The following is a 20,701-nucleotide window of genomic DNA, read 5'->3' as shown; positions in this document are numbered from 1 at the left end:
TTGCTGTCCTCTCTCAAGATGACAGCATTCTTGCTGCCACCACTGGCACTTCTCCACTGCAGTTGCCACCACCAGTAGAACAGACTGCTGCCGCCCATGCAGAGTTGGAGCAGTCAGCAGCTGGGCCCTCCAGGCCCAGAGCTGGTCCAGGCCGTCCCTCAAGGGCATCTGCAGTCTCAGTTTCTGACACTCAGCAGCCTTCCCCCAGCCTTGCTCCAGCCACTGGGGTCCCATTACGGAGGAGCTGCAGGGTGGGAAGGGGGCAATTTCACAAAGGAAGCAGATCACACTCGAAGTGCAAAAAGTAGGAGGTGTGGCAAAATGTCTTTCATTGTTTTATTGAAGGCCGAGGTTCGTGGTCAAATTTTTGTTACTGTTTTGGACATTGTCTTCAGGTTGTGAGAGACAGTTATGTGAATGACTGAAACACAAAAAAAAACATTCTATTACTTTGTCATGCGGAAATGAGACACAGTTTGTGAATAAAGAAGTGTCTGTGTAGGGGTTGCAAATTTTCCCCTATTTCCCTGAAGATTGAAAAATATTGGTCCACATCGTGGACGAAGAATTGCGTGACCTGAATTGTCTCAACATCAGGACTTTAAGATTAAAATGGTACCCTTTGAGTTTCGAACTGTGCAAATTGCAGAGGGGTCTGAAAATGGCGTGGACAACACGGGAGTCGAGGAGCTCTTCACACACCTTGAGACAGTACTTCATTAATAAAGGCGCCCGCAAAGCCACATGCGTGCAGTCAATGGCGCCCTGCACCATGGGGAAGCCCGCTATCCTAGCAAAGCTTGTTGCGCGTTCTTGCTGCTTGTCCGGGGTCATGGGGAAAGAGATGTACTCTCGTCTCCTTTTAAAGAGGGCATTTGTTACCTGACGGATGCAGCAATGCACCGTAAACTGGGAGATATTGCCGATGTCCCCAGTAGCTGATTGAAATGAGCCAGTGGCATAAAAGTTGAGAGCCACTGTTATCTTCACTGCCACTGACAGAGATGTCCTGCTCCTCAGTTGAGGCTGCAGATCTGGCTGAAGCAGGTGGCAGAGCTCAGTGACCACCTCCTTGTTGAATCGCAGCCTTCGCAAACACTGCTCCTCAGACATATTAATGTAGGAGAACTGTTGGCAAAAAACCCTGGGAGGGTAAGATCTCCTGTACTGAGGTCTGTTGGCCCTCCTCCGTCTGGCCATGATTGCCACTCTCTCTGTGCGTCTCTGTGCCCTCCGAATGTGATGGAGAAGGACGACGTTCCCATTCATTGCAGCCCCCATAGTATCTGGCCAATCAAAGTTATGAAGGTCAAAAAGCAAAGTATCTGCAAAGTTATGGTCAGAAGCCAAAACTACCTCAGACAGCGTTGACTCAATGCAGAAGTCTCTCTTTCTCCCTTTTGTCTCTCTGCAAATCTCTCTCTCTCTCTCTCTCTCTCTCTCAGAACGAGTCTTCTTCTCTTAGGCAGTCCCTCGGAACCGAGGATGACTTGCTTCCACATTAAAAATGAGTTCGCAGGTGACTGATGAGTCCAATGCGGGACCTACAATCTCTGTCACAGGTGGGGCAGACGGTGGTTGAAGGGGCGGGTGGGTGGGGTGCTTGGGTTGACGTGCGCTCCTTGCGCTGCCTGCGCTTGGCTTCTGCTTGCTCCCGGTGAAGAGACTCGAGGTGTTCGGCGCCTTCCCGGATGCTTCTCCTCCACTTTGTGCAGTCTTGGGCCAGGGATTCCCAGGTGTCGGTGGGGATGTTACACTTTTTCAAGGAGGTTTTGAGGGTGTCCTTGAAGCGTTTCCTCTGCCCCCAGAATGGCTACCACACAAAAACCAGGAAGAGGCCCCCTTTAAATAGCGCCCCCCCAGCCCCACAGCGACTGGGAAGCGTTCCAGTCAACCTGTCGTTGGTAGCGCCAGGCGGAAAGGAGGGGGGCGCCACTGAATTTCCGGCCCGGGGCGCCCCAAGGGCGTGGCACTCTCAAATGATGTCAAGATCTGTGTGCGCAGGAGATTGGGCGGTATTGTTTAGCGCCGCCACAAAATGTCCGGTCAATTTCGCGAGAGGCGCAGATATCGCCGCGCCCGGGCGCTAGTTGGTTTGCGCCCCACTTAGCGCCCTCTTAAGGCGCTAATGGGTGGCGCAACCAACTGAATTTTTCCCCCCCTTGTGTTTAGATTGCAATCTTAGTATTGCTGGAAAATGGTGTCCTATCTGTAGCAACACTAAAGCTGCAGTATAAATCCATAGCTATGGCCTGGCATGAATCAAGCGTGAAGAGATCGCAAAGTCTCTGTTTGAAGAATGGACTCAGTCGAGAATATTTTTGTGGACTTTATGGGCTGAGGGTGTTTTCCCTGTGGTGGGATCGCCCTGTGCAAATGCGTGGGGGACTGGTTTGTTAAAACGCCAGAGAACGCATGGCAGTTGGCTGTGACAAAAGAACTGTCAGTCATCCAGAATGTATGGGTTTGCCCGACAGTCCTGGAAAAAGGAAGGGGGCCATTGAACTTGAACTTATTAGAAAGCCCACTCTAATATGCAAAAGCACTTCTCACCTCCATCTCAAAAGAGAGGCAGAACAATGAACCCACTGGTCTCAGCCAGCCGAAAAGGAGCCATTTTTTTTCCCAACACAAAGACCAAAAGATATGTCCCAGACTTAGGGCCATTAATCCAATACTCATGGGTCCGAGGACGACCCATCACTGATTAAGCACCGGAGTGCTTAGAAACAAAAGGATTTTAAAGATTGGCGGGAAAGATAGGGGTAGCTAGACTCCTATAAAGATAGACTCTTTTCCACCATTCTTTCTCTCGCTCTCGCTCCCTGCTCCAACAAGATCGAACTAACATGAAGTACCAGAGAAGCCGACGAGCAGAGCGATTGAAACCGACCGCGTGTGGGGGTAAGCATAGTCTCTCAGAAGTGAAGCTTTTGGGCTATTCCGAGGGGGGAGCTTCGTTTGGTTCAGCCAGACGAAGGGGTTTATGCGACTGGGTAATTCGTTGGTAGGGGTGGAATTAGAGTCCACCATAGCAACAAGGGAATTGCTGCTTATTATAGTCCCCAGTTTTGTACTGTATGTATGTTGTTTGTAACTTGGATTTTATTCTCCACAGAGACAGTGATTTCGTTTAATAGTGCATGTTTTAGCCAGTGTATGTTAGACCAAATAAATATAAGTTTGATTTTTCACCGAAGCATTCCTGTCCGTGACTTATTTCATTTACACTCTGAATAATAATTCCCGGGTATAGAACTTTCGTAAGGCGGGGGCGATTCGAACCGTCCGTCTAGCAATTGGGCTAGGATCAAAAACCGCTTACAAGAGGGAAATAATGCGAGACTTTCTCAAGGAGATGGTCTCACATAGATTGGGTTTGACAATGTATAAAATATAACTTCAATGAGGTTTCAAACCTGGTTTATAAAGTGCTCAGGGAGTCTGTTGGACCTTCTAGGCACTTTGTAAACCGTCCTGGAGTTAATTTAAATATTTAGAGAGGAATGTTGTTCGAACTGGTTCTCTAAACATTTTAATTTTAAGTTCTTGGAGAGGAGCCTCTGCAAGTGTCGTTACATGGGGGTAACATACATGCCCCTTCCTACAATGCCCAGCCCTACAACTCTCTGGAGATCTCGGAGTCCTCAAAATCTGGCCTCTTACGCAATCCCGATTTTAATCGCTCCACCATTGGCGGCCGTGCCTTCAGCTGCCTAGACCCTAACCTCTGGAATTCCCTCCCTAAACCTTTTTGCCTCTCTGCCGCTCTCTCTCCTCCTTTAAGACGCTCCTTAAAACCTACCTCTTTAACAAGGTTTTGGTCATCTGTCTTAATAGCTCCTTATGTGGTTCAGTTGTTTGAAACTGCGCCTTTGAAGCACCTTGTGATGTTTCACTATGTTAAAGGCACTATATAAATGCAAGTTTTTGCTGTTATAGCAGAATTTCACTTTTATCTAGAAAGTGTAAACAGAGTACTAACTGGAACTGATGCTGAAGCTTCCGATCTGGGATCAGTAACTGCACTACAAATGCAGTACTAAAGCAGAAAATCAGTTCTAATCTGTTTACAAATTCTCAGATTAACTGTTCCGAAACCAGGTAATCAAACTAGTTGTTCTAACTTTATCTTTGCACAATGACTTTATCTTCTGTAAGATATTTTACTGACCAAAATCTTAGGATGAAAAATTGGGTCGCGCCGGGGTGCCCGAAATTCACCAGTATTGCCCCAAGAGGGAGGCGGGGTGTTACTGGAAGCGCCCCGCCTCCCTCTTGGAGTGCTGCGAGTGAATATCACGGCGCTACGTGCCGTGGTACTGCTGTTCTTCCTCCCCTTATTAAAGGGGAGGGGCCTAGCCCAGCACGACCCGGGGCCCCGGCTGAGCCACCAGGGATCGGAGTGCCGGCAAAAGAGCCCAGCACTCAAGAGAAGTGCCGGGCTCACGGAGTGCAGCCGGCACTCCGCGGGGGGTGCTGCACCGAAGGCCAGGGACGGCAAAGTGGGCAGGTGCTGGCAGGCGGTCAGCAACAAAAATGGTCGCCCGGCACCTTCCCTTTAATTTGCGCCGCCCCATCCAGAGGTAGGCCCCCCTGACCCTGTCAGACATGGCGTCCGGCGGTAAGTCAGGGGGCGCTACTGAAGATCGCAGCCGGGACGCGAGCGGGACACTGCGCACGGCGATGACATCATCGCTGGCGGCGTAGCGCCACAGGGCGCTAACGGGAGGTGCAAATCAACCGAGTTTTTCCCCTCTTAGTGTTATATCACCATAAATTTCAGTAAACAGCAGTCATTATCTAAACAGCATAATTTTAGTCTCACATTGTTTTTGCATGGTTCAAGTTGCTGTTTCTAGGTTTAAAAACTGTCAAATCCTTTACTCTCATTAAATTACTTATTTAGTCTAGTAACAGAAACTATTTACACACATACAAGCCCAACTGATTCAGTTACTTCCCTTCCTACCAACCTCCTCTAAAAAAAGGGGAAATATTATGTAGAAAGGGTTATACACCAAACCAAAGTTATCACTAACCTCCATAAAAAGGTAATATGAACTTACTTGGACATCTCCAGAATAACATTCACAGGTAGCTGTTGTACAAAGGGAATAATGGGCCTGTAAAGCAAGCAGAAAATGTAACCATTAAAAATTGCAATACAAGACTGCTGTTATGAACCAAAAATGATTTTAAAAAACAAGGCAAGATACTTCAAACAGATTTCAATTCTTTCTCCCTCTTCATCATTAAGTCCCAACTGCTGCATTCTCCCACCCAATTTCTTTTCTCAATCAAGACAGCAGCACAGCCAGGCTTCTTTTTGACCTCTATCAATGTAATGCAACTCCACAAATTGCCAAGAGGTGCACTTATGCAGAAGTTGACCGATCTGGTCAGTTTCCAGCCACCTCCCTCCTTGTCCCTTGAAAATAGAATATTCCATTGCTGGACATTGCTCTATCTAGGAGTCCAATTGAGAATTTGCTGAGTGTATTTCCAGGGATAGAATTCTAATCAACAACAAACTCAAATTTTCCTCGGTACCAGAACCTGTACCTGGCGTTCTTTGCTCTCAGCAGTCACCCTATTAGAAAAGAGCAGACACCATTGCATCTAAGATGTATTTGTGTGTAAATATATATGCCATACATATATTTTTGTATCCTTATGCACAGAAGGTGCATGTATACAATTCTTTTTAGATATATTAAACCTTTGGTAGCACTCTTGCCTGCAATCAGAAGGTTGCAGATTAGAGCACCTCTCCAGGACTTGAGCACGTAATCTAGACTGAGGGAGTCCTGTATTGTTAGAGATGCCATCCTTTAGAGGAGATGATTCCTCAACCAATAGCATCAAAAGCATTCATTAGAAACTAGGCACAACTTATTTAAATTAATACCCTTACTGTAATGTATATACCTTTAAGGGGGGAACTATCTTTTACAGCTCATGTATACTGCAGTACCGGCAGTGACCACACCTGTATATAGCACTGAGTAGTAATCTGTACAGATCAGTTCCAGTGTGAGCCACGTTGAGTAAACACCTGTTGTACCGTTCTCCTGCAGTCTGTGTCTTATTATACACAGACACAACATTGGCAACAAGGCAAGTTCGAACCTACCTGCAACTCTGCATCACCTCCCGGGGATTCGTTCCTGGAGATCAGTGGATTGGAGGTCAAGGCCAGAGACTCGGGCGTCGACCACGGGCAACCGCCCAGTCATCCAGCAGAGACTCAAGAATTGCGCGGGAGGCTGTCGAGAGCCAGGCTTGGCTTTCCAGTCGAGGTGGTCCAGCGAAACGGGCTGGCAACAGGTAGTGCGCAGACCCTTCCCGGACAGCGGCGGGCTAGAGCCCGACCGAGCGGCACAGCAAAGGGCCGAGCAGCGTCGACGGGGGAGAGAGAGAGAGGGCAGAGCGCACAGGGCGTAGCCGGTGTTCAGGGGCCGATCAGCATCGAAGAGAGGGAGAGAGAGACGCGCAGAAACCCGCGAGGCGCCGCCATTGCCACGAGGACCGCCGAGAGCGGCGTTGGCAGCAGCGCAGGAGAAGCGCGCGAAACCTACAGGGCGCCGCCATTGCCACGAAAACCGCCAGGAGCGGCGTTGGCAGCAGCGGGGGAGGAAGGAAAGCGCGGGAGACGCCATTTTAAGCCATTGGGAGACGCCATTTTAAACCACACCCAAAATGCCAAAGAGTGGCAGTATCACCGCATTTGACAATGAAGTCGAAGATTGGACTACATATGTCGAACGAATAGAGGTATACTGCAAGGCAAATGAGGTGTCAGATGACAAGAAAGCGTCGGTATTGTTAAATTTAATGGGTGCAAAGACGTATGGTTTATTACGAAATCTAGTAACCCCAACGAAGCCAATGGAAAAGAGTTTTGAAGACATAGTAACGATACTACAGGAACATTTAAACCCCACGCCGCTGCTGATAGCAGAAAGATTCAAGTTTCACAAACGGAACCAGCATAAGGATGGAAGCAATGCTGATTATTTAACAGAACTGCGCAAACTATCGAAACACTGCCAGTTTGGAGCGGGACTGGCAGATACCTTAAGGGACAAGTTTCTGTGTGGGCTTCAAAGTGAAGGAACCCAGAAACGGCTTTTATCTGAAAAGGACCTTACGCTGGAAAAGGCTTTCAGCATTGCGGTATCATATGAAGCAGCAGCACGGGGCACTGCAGAGATACAACAGAGACCGCAAGAATATGGCACAAACGAAATGTCATATAGAACAGAGAAGTGCTATCGCTGCGGCAGAACAACACACGACCAGAATGATTGCTGGTTCAAAGACAAAGTGTGCAGACAGTGTGGAAAAGTAGGACACATAGCACGAGTCTGCAGGTCGGGAAAGAAAACCAGCAATAAGAAACCTACCAAAGAAAAGTACAAGAAGGTACATAAGATGACGGGGAATAGTTCAGACGAACAAAAGAGTGATAACGACTCCGAAAGCAGGGAACTGAGTTGTCTGAAACTACATAATGTGATCACAACGGAGGATCACTGAACCATTTGGGTCACTCTCAAGATAGCAGTAGTCCAGGTAAAGATGGAATTGGACACAGGATCAGCCCTAACAGTCATAAACCGACGGGACTACGAGCGGCTATTCTCACACATACCCTTGAGAGACACAAAAATTATTTTGAAGATGTACACGGGGCAAAAAGTCTACCCCAAAGGAAAAATAAGGGTGACCGTTATATATAACGGTAAGGAAACACCAAAACTAGACCTGTATGTATTGCAAGATGGAGGACCACCATTACTGGGACATGAATGGATCCAGAAAATACAACTGGATTGGCATTCCGTACAGGCACTGACTGTGGCTGACAAAAAGGTTGACGACGTCACACCTGGGCGACTGTCAAAGATCCTAACTGATGCGAAAGAAGTGTTCCAGCAAGGACTCGGAACACTAAAAGGCATGACAGCGACGATTAAAATTGAAGAAAACGCAAGCCCCAAATCTTTTTAAGGCCAGACCAGTACCTTATGCGATCCGCCCAGCCGTCGAAGCAGAGCTGGAGAGTCTGGAACGTTCAGGTGTACTGTCCAAGGTAGACTGGAGCGAGTGGGCTACATCCATCGTCCCTGTGATGAAAAAGTCGTTGAGCAGCACGCCTGGGGAACCAAGGAAGGTTTGCATCTGTGGGGACTTTAAGGTAACAGTGAACCCGGTCCTTCACACCGTACAATATCCACTTCCGCAGATTGAAGATATTTTCGCCTCGCTATCTGGAGGGAAACGCTTCACTAAGATTGATCTGGCCCAGGCGTATCTGCAAATGGAGGTAGAAGCATCATCAAAAAAATACCTCACAATCAACACCCATAAAGGTCTCTATCAATACAACCGGCTGGTATTCGGGGTAGCATCAGCTCCGGCTATTTGGCAGAGGGCAATGGAACAAGTCCTGCAAGGGATCCCAGGGACCCAGTGTTATTTGGACGACATCCTGGTCACGGGCGAAAATGACAGTGATCACCTTGCCAACCTGGAGCAGGTGCTCACTAGATTGCAGGAATATGGGCTCCGAGCTAACCGCCCCAAATGCGAGTTTTTTAGAAAACAGATCTCGTATTGTGGCCACGTTATCGATAAAGAGGGGTTACATAAGTCCCCAGAGAAGATTGAGGCAGTAGTCAAGGCTCCAGCACCAGAAAATGTGTCACAACTGAGGTCGTTCCTCGGGCTGGTAAACTACTACCATAAGTTCTTGCCAAATTTGTCTACAATACTACACCCACTGAACACCCTACTGCAAACTGGGGTGCCATGGAAGTGGAGTGACGAATGTAGACGAGCTTTCCAGAAGAGCAAAACACTAATCACATCGAAAGAGGTATTGGCCCATTACAACCCGGCATTACCAATTCGGTTGGCATGTGATGCGTCACCCTACGGCATTGGAGCGGTGCTGTCGCACAAATTCTCGGACGGCTCAGAGAGGCCAATAGCCTTTGCGTCACGATCACTAACCTCAGCCGAGCGTAACTACGCCCAGATTGACAGGGAGGCCCTCAGCCTAGTGTGGGGAGTGAAAAAGTTCAATCGCTATCTGCACGGGCAGAAATTCACCTTGCTGACTGATCACCAGCCTCGTCTCCATTTTTAATCCGAAGAAGCACGTTCCGGTGATGACTGCGCAACAACTACAAAGATGGTCACTTTTTCTAGGGGCGCACCACTATGAGATTGAATATAAGGGCACGAAACAGCATGGAAATGCTGATGGGCTAACACGCCTGCCACTGCCTACTGCGGAGGAAGCACCAGCAGTGGATCCTGTCGAAATATTCCATTCGACTATAGTTGAATACCTACCGGTAACTAACGCTTGTATCGAAAAGGAAACCCGAAATGACCCGACACTGTCTCGGGTATATGATTTGACGGTGAAGGGATGGCCAGCACATGGCGACTCACTGTTGCCAGCATTCTCGACAAGGAGAGAACGGCTGTCAGTGTGCCGGGGGACCTTGATGTGTGGATCCCGAGTGGTAATTCCACCCAAGTTAAGGGATAGAGTGCTCAATGAGCTTCATGAGGGTCATCTGGGAGGGGTAAAAATGAAAAGCCTAGCCAGGGCTTATGTGTGGTGGCCGGGAATCGATAAACAAATCGAGGACCTGACCAAGAGCTGCTCAGGATACCAGAAAGTCCAAAATGCACCACCACAGGCCCCTCTACACCCATGGGAGTGGCCCTCATCTCCATGGCAACGGGTGTATATTGATTTTGCTGGTCCATTCATGGACTCAATGTTTTTAATAGCTGTGGATGCGCACTCGAAATAGCCTGAGGTCATCAAAATGTCCTCCACCACCACGGAGAAAACTATTGCAGTCCTACGGACCATTTTTGCCAGGAATGGCTTGCCAGAACAGATTTGCTCCGACAACGGACCACAGTTTGTGTCCGAAGAGTTCCAGAGGTTCTTGAAAAAGAATGGGGTAAGGCATTACACATCCGCCCCGTATCATCCAGCCACAAATAGATTGGCTGAGAGGTTCGTACAAACCTTTAAGAAGGCAAGAAAGGCGATGTACAATGACAACATTCCGCTGCAGCACAAGGTGGACAATTTCCTGTTCGCCTACCGGAATGCGACACATGCAGTCACCAACCAGGCCCCAGCCATGATGTTCTTTAACCTGTGGTAAACCACTGTTTGTATTCCACTGTGTACATGCCTGGACATGCCTCGGCTGACTCCTCCCACAAGTCCTAGTATAAAGGTGACTGCTCCCCAGCCCCCTTTGTATTCTGGACCGGTCGACCACTCGAGGCAGACCTTCATTCTTTTGTTAATAAAAGCCTTTAGTTACTCTCTTAACTCTCAGTCTTTTATGAGTAATTGATAGCGCATCAATTTTATTAACAAATTTTTATAATGGAGAAGATCCTCACACCAGCATGCCTGGACTTAGATCATCGGGAGGCGGACTCATCCACCAAGTTTACTCACTGGCTTAAGTGTTTCGAAAAATTCCTGACCGCCTCCGCAGCAATCAAATCGGACAAGGACAAACTGGATGTCCTGACCTCCAAAGTGAACCACCGAGTGTACTCGGTCATCCAAGACGCGACCTCGTACGCGGACGCTATCAAGCTCCTCAAGGACCAGTACACGCGCCCAGTGAACGAAGTGTACGCCAGGCACCTTCTGGGGAGTCGTAAACAACAACCTGGGGAATCGACCGTGGAATACCTTCAGGCACTGTCTGTGCTTGGCCGGGCCTGTGGTTGTAAGGATGTAAAGGCCGCCGTGTACACAGAGGAACTTATCCGGGACGCTTTTGTAGCGGGCCACAGATCCAATTACACCCGACAGCGACTGTTGGAGCAGAGTGACCTCGACCTCAACAAGGCCTCAGAACTCGCACTATCACTTGATGCAGCCTACCGGGGCATGGATGCCTACTCCTCTGCACCGTGGACGCCGCGGGGAATGACAGCCTGGGACACGGTAGGACCGCCTCATAGCGCCGTGCCACCCCAGCCACACCCCAGCAACGGCCCAACTACCGCAGCAGTGTCCCAAGGCCAGACAGCAGTGCCCCAAGGCCAGAAATGCTACTTCTGTGGCCAGGCAAAACACCCCAGAGCGCGCTGCCCGGCGAAAAACGCGATCTGCTCGGGCTGCGGGAAGAAGGGACACTACGCTAACGTCTGCAGGGCCAAAGCCACCCCGAACCCCAGCAGCGCCGCGTGTGGGCCATGCGGGCCGCCATCTTGGGCCTCCCCGGCCATGTGCGAACCACCGGTACAGCAGCCATTTTGGACGCCTCCAGCCACATGGGGATCATGGACGCCGCCATCTTGGACGACAGCCGGAACTCAGCAGGCCCCCAACACCGCCTCATCTGATACCCGCAGCAACACACCGACCCCTACGCTGGCATCCGTTACACTGGACCAAGCGAGACCGCACCAGCTGGCCAGCTCCACAATGGACATTAAGGTAAATGGCCACGATACAATCTGCCTTTTTGACTCTGGGAGCACGGAGAGCTTCATCCACCCCGACACGGTGCGGCGTTGCTCTCTCCCAGTCCTGCCTGCGCACCAGCGGATTTCTATGGCCTCCGAGTCCCAGTCGGCGGACATCGGCGGCTACTGCGTAGTGACACTCGTAGTAGACGGGACCGTGTACGATCATTTTAAACTTCTGGTCCTGCCCGACCTCTGCGCTGCCGTCCTGCTGGGGTTAGATTTCCAGTGCCACCTTAAAAGTGTTACGATGGCGTACGGTGGACCCCTACCCCCACTCACAGTCCGCAGCCAGCAGCTCCCAAATTGCCCGCCGCGCACCAGGTGCAACCTCTCCACACTCAGAGTCACCCCCCCCGCACTGTTTGCTAACCTCACCCCCGACTGTAAGCCCATTGCCACAAAGAGCAGGCGATACAGTGCCGGGGACAGGGTTTTCATTAAAACCGAAGTGGAGCGGCTCCTGAAGGAAGGGATTATTGAGGGCAGCACCAGCCCCTGGCGAGCCCAGGTTGTGGTCGTTAAGACCGGCGAGAAGCAGCGCCTGGTCATCGACTACAGCCAGACAATAAATCGCTACACCCTGCTGGACGCCTACCCACTCCACCGCATAGCTGATATGGTCAACCAGATCGCGCAGTACCGCGTCTTCTCGACCATTGACCTGAAATCAGCGTACCACCAGCTCCCTATCCGCCCTGAGGACCGCCAGTATACTGCCTTTGAGGCAAACGGCCGCCTCTATCACTTCCTTAGGGTTCCCTTTGGCGTCACCAACGGGGTCTCCGTCTTCCAAAGGGAGATGGACCGGATGGTAGATCAAAATGCGTTGCAGGCCACTTTCCCATATCTGGACAATGTGACCATCTGCGGCCGTGACTTGCAGGACCATGACGCAAACCTCGAAAAATTCCTCCGCACCGCCCAACTCCTAAACCTGACATATAACAAGGAGAAGTGCATATTCCGCACAAACCGCCTCGCCATCCTTGGCTGTGTTGTGGAACACGGAGTCATCGGCCCCGACCCCAACCGGATGCGTCCCCTTATGGAACTCCCACTACCTCAAGGCCCTGAAGAGGTGCCTAGGGTTTTTCTCCTATTATGCCCAGTGGGTCCCCTACTATGCGGACAAGGCCCATCCGCTGATCAAGTCCACCTCTTTTCCCTTGACGGCAGAGGCCCGCTTAGCCTTCCACCGTATCAAGGAAGACATTGCCAAAGCCACCATGCACGCAGTGGACGAATCCATCCCCTTCCAAGTGGAAAGCGACGCGTCCGACTTTGCCCTGGCCGCTACCCTCAATCAGGCGGGGAGACCCGTGGCCTTCTTTTCACGAACCCTCCAAGGCCCGGAGACCAGACACTCCGCTGTTGAGAAGGAGGCCCAGGCGATTGTGGAGGCTGTGCGTCATTGGAGGCACTACCTGGCCGGAAAACGATTTACCCTGCTCACTGACCAACGTTCAGTTGCTTTCATGTTTAACAACAAGCAGAGGGGCAAAATCAAAAATGACAAGATCTTGAGGTGGAGAATCGAACTTTCCACCTACAATTACGAGATCTTGTACCGGCCCGGGAAGCTCAATGAACCCCCGGATGCGCTATCACGTGGCACCTGCGCCAGCGCGCAGATCGATAGACTGCGGGCCCTCCACAATGACCTCTGCCACCCGGGGGTCACCAGGTTCTTCCACTTCATCAAGGCCCGCAACCTGCCTTACTCTATTGAGGAGGTCAGGACCATGACCAGGAACTGCCAAGTCTGCGCTGAGTGCAAACCGCACTTTTATAGACCAGACAGGGCCCACCTGATAAAAGCCACTCGCCCCTTCGAGCGCCTGAGCGTTGATTTTAAAGGGCCTCTCCCCTCCTCCGACCGCAATGTGTACTTCCTCAATATTATTGATGAGTACTCCCGTTTCCCGTTCGCCATCCCCTGCCCGGACATGACCAGTGCCACGGTCATTAAATGTCTGAACGACCTCTTCACCCTGTTCGGTTTCCCCAGCTATATCCATAGCGACCGGGGCTCATCGTTTATGAGCGACGAACTCCGTCAGTACCTGCTAACTAGGGGTATTGCCACAAGCAGGACCACCAGTTACAACCCCCGGGGGAACGGACAGGTGGAAAGAGAAAATGCGACAGTTTGGAAGGCCGCCCTGCTAGCCTTAAAGTCTAGGGGCCTTCCAACCTCCCGCTGGCAGGATGTGCTTCCCGATGCGCTCCACTCTATTCGGTCACTGTTCTGCACTGCCACTAACGCCACCCCTCATGAGAAAATGTTTGTCTTCCCAAGGAAGTCCACATCGGGGACATTGCTACCGCCATGGCTGACGTCCCCAGGGCCGGTCCTACTGAGAAGGCACGTGAGGACCCATAAAACGGACCCCCTGGTCGAGAGGGTCAACCTCCTCCACGCCAACCCCCAGTATGCTTACATTGCATACCCGGACGGGCGGGAGGACACAGTCTCCATAAGAGACCTTGCACCCTCGGGGGCCGCAGTAACCCACTACTCACTACCACCCCCCCCCCCACGATCCGATATCCAGCCCCAGCAGACGGCAGGCCTGGGCCCAGCGACCCGCTCGACACCTACGAGGACGACACGCCTGTGCCACAGCCTACGCGGGACTCGACGCCGGAAGTTCCACTACCCCTGCCGTCGCCACGCCGATCACAGCGGCAGACAAGACCTCCGGAGAGACTCCAATACACTAACTTTTAATACACTTCACCCCGCCAGACTCAATTTTAAACAAGGGGTGAATGTGGTAAACCACTGTTTGTATTCCACTGTGTACATGCCTGGACATGCCTCGGCTGACTCCTCCCACAAGTCCTAGTATAAAGGTGACTGCTCCCCAGCCCCCTTTGTATTCTGGACCGGTCGACCACTCGAGGCAGACCTTCATTCTTTTGTTAATAAAAGCCTTTAGTTACTCTCTTAACTCTCAGTCTTTTATGAGTAATTGATAGCGCATCATAACCGAAGGTTAAGATCTCGCCTGGATTTGCTCAGACCAAACGTACGAAGAGATGTTGAGAGTAAGCAATTCCAGCACATCCATGAGAAGCCAACAAGGAGCTTCAATGTAGGGCAACCAGTCTTGGCCCGCGACTACCGAACAGAAAAATGGCAGCCAGGAACGATATGCACACGGCAGGGCCCACTAATGTACACAGTGGACGTTGGGGAGAGCATCGTGAGACGCCATGCTGACCAGATCCTAGAGTCACAGGAACAAGTCAACCCCATGCCTCGCCCATACGTACCTGGTGATGAACCCGACGTACAGGTCGCATCTACCCCAGAAACAGTAGCATCGGAAGCTGATGAACCAACCGACGACAGGGGGCCAGAATCGCTTCCGCACCAAGAGCAAGACACTCGGGAAAGGCGCTATCCAGAAAGGATCAGGAAGCCTCCCCAAAGACTGAATATATAAATAGACTATTTTCAGCTAATGTTGCATGTTAAAAGTGTTAATTGTAATTAGTTTGATATTTAATTGTTAAATGAGTGTTATGGTACTGTTAATCTAAAAGGGGAGGAATTGTAACGTATATACCTTTAAGGGGGGAACTATCTTTTACAGCTCATGTATACTGCAGTACCGGCAGTGACCACACCTGTATATAGTACTGAGTAGTAAGCTGTACAGATCAGTTCCAGTGTGAGCCACGTTGAGTAAACACCTGTTGTACCGTTCTCCTGCAGTCTGTGTCTTATTATACACAGACACAACACTTACAACCAGCTATAAAAAGACCATCATGCCAACTGCTAGGCTGGATTTGAGCCAAAATCTCTGAAGTGAAGTAAAAGGAAGAGTATGCAAAAATGCTCTGGAGACAGCAGGATGAAGAGGGTAATGCGTGAACAGACACTGGAGGTGTAATAATAGGCTTCTAATTAAGTAGTTTGAATCCTTTAACCTGCATCTCTTTCCTCAGATGTATATAGCAATGGCAGTAAGGAAAACTTTGGCAAATATGTTGTTAAATGATTACTTGGCAGAAAATTATTACCTGCAGTAAGTACCACTAATTTCAAGACCTACACTTAACTATTAGATGTTATGTTAAAAAACCTACGGCAGATGCATTTTAAAAGAAAATTTTAAATCACCATCACAACCATAAAAATGTGTCCATGAAATTCCAACATCTTGGAAATGAAGGGGTGGAAAATTCTGCAGATCGAAAGTCCGTTGAGGAGTAATTTGAAGTCATTTTTTTAGCTGTGGCTCAGTTGGTAGCACACTCACCTCAGAGTCAGAAGGTTGTGGGTTCAAGTCCCACTCCAGGGACTTGAGCAAATAAAGCCAGGCTGACACTGCAGTGCAGTGCTGAGGGAGCCTTTTGGATGAGACGTTAAACTGAGGCCCCATCTGTTCTCTCAGGTGGACGTAAAAGATCCCATGGCATTATTTTGAAGAAGAGCAGGGGAGTTATCCCCGGTGTCCTGGCCAATATTTATCCCTCAACCAACATAACAAAAACAGGTTATCTGGTCATTATCACATTGCTGTTTGTGGGAGCTTGCCGTGTGCAAATTGGCTGCCGCGTTTCCCACATTACAATAGCAACTACACTCCAAAAGTACTTCATTGGCTGTAAAGCACTTTGAGATGTCCGGTGGTCGTGAAAGGCGCTATATAAATATGCAAGTCTTTCTTTTCTTTCTTTTTACTGAGTGGCAATGCTATTATCAGTAAAGTGGAATAAAAAACAGCACTGCAACATTATACTTTTGGGGGAGGAGATAGCGGAAGGGCTTGCCATAATTTTCTAATCTTCCCTAGATGCGGGGGAGGTGCCTGAGGATTGGAAAGTGGAAAATGTGACACCATTGTTCAAGGGTGTAAGGACAATCCTAGTAACTACAGGCCAGTCAATTTAACATCAGTGGTGGGTAAAGTTTTAGAAACCAATAATCAAGGAAAAAATTAACAGGTCTTTGGAGAGGTTTAAGCTAATTAACAAGAGCCAACATGGGTTTGTAAAAGGCAGATCGTGTTTGACTAATCTAATTGAATTTTTTGATGAAGTAACAGGGAGGATTGACGAAGGGAATGCAATGGATGTTGTCTACATGGATTTTGGAAAACGTTTGACAAAGTACCACATAGAAGACTGGTTAACAAAATTGAGGCTCATGGAATAGGTGGGTCAGTGGCAGTTTGGATAAGGAACTGGCTTAGGGACAGAAACAGCGAGTTGTGGTAAATGGCTGTTTTTCAGACTGGAGGATGGTAGACAGTGGTGTTCCCCAAGGGTCAGTGCTGGGGCCACTGCTTTTTTTGATATAAATAAATGACCTGTATATTGGAATACAGAGTAGAATTTCTAAATTTGCCGATGACACCAAACTTGGGGGTGTGGCAAACAGTGATGATGATACCAATCGACTGCAACAGGACATAGAAAGGCTAGCAGAATGGGCAGGCAAGTAGCAGATGAAATTTAATACAGAGAAGTGTGAGGTGATGTATTTTGGCAGAAGGAACAGGGAGAGGCAATATACACTTAATGGCACAGTTTTAAAGAGTGTGCAGGGACAGAGGGAGTTAATGTGCATAGGTCCCTGAAGGTGGCAGGACATATTGAGAGAGTGGTTAGCAAAGCATATGGGATCTTGGGCTTCATAAATAGAAGTATTGAGTACAAAAGTAGAGAAGTTATGCTGAACCTTTATAAAGCACTGGTTCGGCCACAACTGGAGTATTGCGTCCGGTTCTGGTCACCACACTTTAGGAAGGATGTGAAGGCCCTTGAGAGGGTGCAGAGAAGATTTACCAGAATGATTCCGGGTAGGGGGAATCTTAGCTACAAGGACAGGTTGGAGAAGCTGGATTTGTTTTCATTAGAGCAAAAGAGGTTGAGGGGTGATTTGGAAGAGGTGTACAAGATTATGACGGATTTGGATAGGCTAGACGGGGAAAGACTGTTCCCACTAGTTCATGATACAAGGACTAGGGGACACAGATTTAAGGTATTGGGCAAGAGATACAGGGGGGACGTGAGGAAAAACTTTTTTACGTAGCGAGTGGTGATGACCTGGAATTCGCTGCCGACAGAAGTGGTGGAAGGGGAGGCACTCAATGTTTTCAATGGGAGACTGAATAGGCACTTGAGGGAAATAAACTTGCAGGGCTACGGGGATAGAGCGGGGGAATGGGACTGATTGGATTGCTCTACAAAGAGCCGGCACGGACTCGATGGACTGAATGGCCTCCTTCTGTGCCGTTATGACTCTATGACTATGACTCTATATGGCAAAGATCCTTATAACATGTTTTTAAAAATGTATTCTCGGGATGCCCCAGTTGCCCTGAGAAAGTGGTTTTCTTTGTAGTGATTTCATACATCTGAATGGCCCCCTTCAGAGAGCAATTAAGAATAAATCACGTTGGTGTAGGACTGGAATCACATAGGCCAGACTGGGTAAGGACAGCAGATTTCCCTCCCTAAAAGGACATTAGTGAACCAGTTGTGTTTTTACAACAATCTGACAGCTTCATGGTCACTCCATACAGGTCCATGAACATTTTGTTATCCTAATACTATATGTATGCTTATTTTGTTGGATTTTTTTGTGACAGTTATGGTGATTTAAAAAAAAAATACATCCCTTTTAATTTATAGTTCCCTGGTGGACCTTCTTTGCAAACTATTATAGCAAATGTAGGCCATTTCACAGCTCATCGGGAGTCAACCACTGAAGTTACCAGGAGGTGGCCAAACCACCTTAGAGTAGCAAGTTCCCTTCCGATGAGTGAGCCAGTTGGATTTTTATAACAATCCAACAGCTTTCATGATCATTTACTTTCTAGTACCTGCTGAAAAATTATTAGATTTATTGAATTCAATTTTGCCATGATGAAATTTGAACTCTCAATCTCTGGGTTGCAAGTCTAGTGTCATAACCACGACATTATTGTACCCTATACATTTGTGCCTGCTTCTTTTTTTTTAACAATGACATGTGTCTGTCCATTGCCAGACATTTGAGTGGTAACCAAGTGACATTTAATGGATTATCAGTCATGTGGTTACCAGAGACCAATTAAATGTATGTGCTTTTCACTGTAACTCAGATTCTGCTTCCACAGTGCTGCACTCCTTGCCCCAACTCAGTGCTTTGCTCTTTGTTCAAGCACTGACCTGCAACCCCAAATACTCCACTCCCATCCTTACTACAGTGCTACATTCCATGTCCAAGTGTCCACTTCCTGCCCAATACTCCTCTTCCTATTCCACCTAAGTGCTCCGCTCCTGAGTCAAGTGCCCTGCTCCCCATTCCGACCTAATACTGTGCTCTTCACCCCAGCCCTACCCTACACAAATGCTCCTTCCTGAACTCGTGCTCCATTCTACTCCTTGCCTCCTGGCTGAAGTCTAGTTATCTGGCCCAATCTCACGCTATAGGGCCCACTCCTGGTCTATAACCAGCTTAACCACTCCTGGCCTGACTCCCTCAGCAGACTATACTGCCACTTCTGCCCTGTAGACCACGCTTCTGCTCTGCAGCCAGACTACCCTTCCTTCTTCTCTTAGAGAGGGACACGCAATATCTCCATTCCAAGCTATCCAGTTACTCGCAGGCTGTGCCCCTCATACCGTTTCCCAAGTCTTGGGCCCTAAATTCTTCCTACATCGCTCTGTGTACCAGCACTCTCCCAACCCCAGGTCCTGGTCCCTTAACTCCCAAGTCCCATCCTAATCACTGTTTCTCACTCACCTGAACATGTTGCTAGTACCAGTTGAGCCTGCAGCTCATGACCCAGTGCAACTACAAGAGGTAGGCCATCCAGACCAGGCAAGAGGTGCACCCCAGCCCAGGCCCACACCCTGCCCCAGATTTACCTCCAGGTTCTCTCTCACCCACATATTTTGCGGCAGCTCCTGGACAGCCGCTCCTCACCCAGCCTTGAACCCACTTTAGACCCAGTACATGATGACTGCTATCGCACTATGTGACTTAGCTTTAAGGATTCAGATTGAGTAAGTCATTAAAGCAGTGTGCTGTTTGAGAGGGAAATAGAGAGATAGTTATTTTCTATTAATGTGTGCATCAGGCAGCAAACAAACAAATCATATGCATTGTTGCTGCTGGAAATTCAGAATACTATAAATAAATGCAGAAAGTCCAAGTACATTGCAGAACACTGCATATAGCCAGATTGGAGAACTCAACCATTTAGATCCTGTTCTACAAAAGACTTAACATTGCTGTAAAACTAAACCACATAGCTGTATCAGCTGGACACTGACACGTATATGCAAAGCAGTAAGTGTACCAAAAATATAAATTAGCCCAGTTCATCATTGTAAACAGAACATTTGATTACAAAACTTGGAAAGATTGATCTGTACAAGAGCCTCAAAATTAAATGAAACTGCTGTGTTTTTATACCAATTGTATACATGAGAAACAAGCCATTGGGGTGCAGTAAAAAAAAAATCTGAATTATCCAGTAATTGTAATAACACAACACAGGAGACTTTTATAACACAAATTCAAATTATCTAATAATTCAAACTAAGCAACATGAATAAAAAGTAGTATTCTTCACTTTATACTCATGCTGACTGTAACAAAAATACTGACAAACAGAAAAATTATTTTCTTTGGTTATCTTACCTTGTGAAATACTTGTACCGGTTCCTACCACTCACTTGCGCATCTTCCTGTACTTGTAATTGCATTTTAATATAAGGATTATTACTGGGAAGAAAAGAAAATATTTGTGTCATGGGTTTGAATCAATTTTGCTGCTTCTTGTAAAAGCCAAAAATGCAAATTACAAGCAAAATAATTCTCTAAGTAGAGACTAGTATCAATGCACTTTTTAATAAATTGTTAAAATATTCATATGTTGACTTTTTAAAAACAATATTCTTGCTGAATTGCAATTAGTTTTCTCTGAACTGCTTAACCTCACTTCGCATCGAACCTTTACAAGGCAGCACAGAGAAGACTTTCATCCTATCAGACTGGAGGGAGCTATACAGTGGCATTCTCCAAGGTTCAGTACTAGGACCACTATTGTTTTTGATATACATTAATGACTTGAACTTGGGGGTACAGGGCACAATTTCATACACTAAATGATACAGCCCCTTTAAAATTGTAAGAACAGAGAGACCTGGG

General features: G+C 48.3%; 1 protein-coding gene across 1 annotated transcript in view; it reads right to left on the bottom strand.

Moving 5' to 3' along the window:
* The window catches only part of cfap91 (cilia and flagella associated protein 91), a 133,483-nt gene that overhangs the window by 93,849 nt on the left and 18,933 nt on the right, over positions 1–20,701 (bottom strand). Inside the window, exons 4-5 of the mRNA XM_086006853.1 lie at positions 20,192–20,275; positions 5,070–5,126 (exon numbers count right to left, since the gene is read on the bottom strand). Coding sequence (XP_085862979.1) covers positions 5,070–5,126; positions 20,192–20,275 — 141 coding nt within the window. The remainder of the gene's footprint in view (positions 1–5,069; positions 5,127–20,191; positions 20,276–20,701) is intronic.

Source organism: Somniosus microcephalus, chromosome 14, assembly GCF_052327205.1.
Source record: "Somniosus microcephalus isolate GS21.2 chromosome 14, FLI_Smic_1.0, whole genome shotgun sequence".
In the NCBI taxonomy this organism is placed as follows: Eukaryota; Metazoa; Chordata; class Chondrichthyes; order Squaliformes; family Somniosidae; genus Somniosus; species Somniosus microcephalus.
This window is presented reverse-complemented; position numbering and strand designations above follow the sequence as displayed.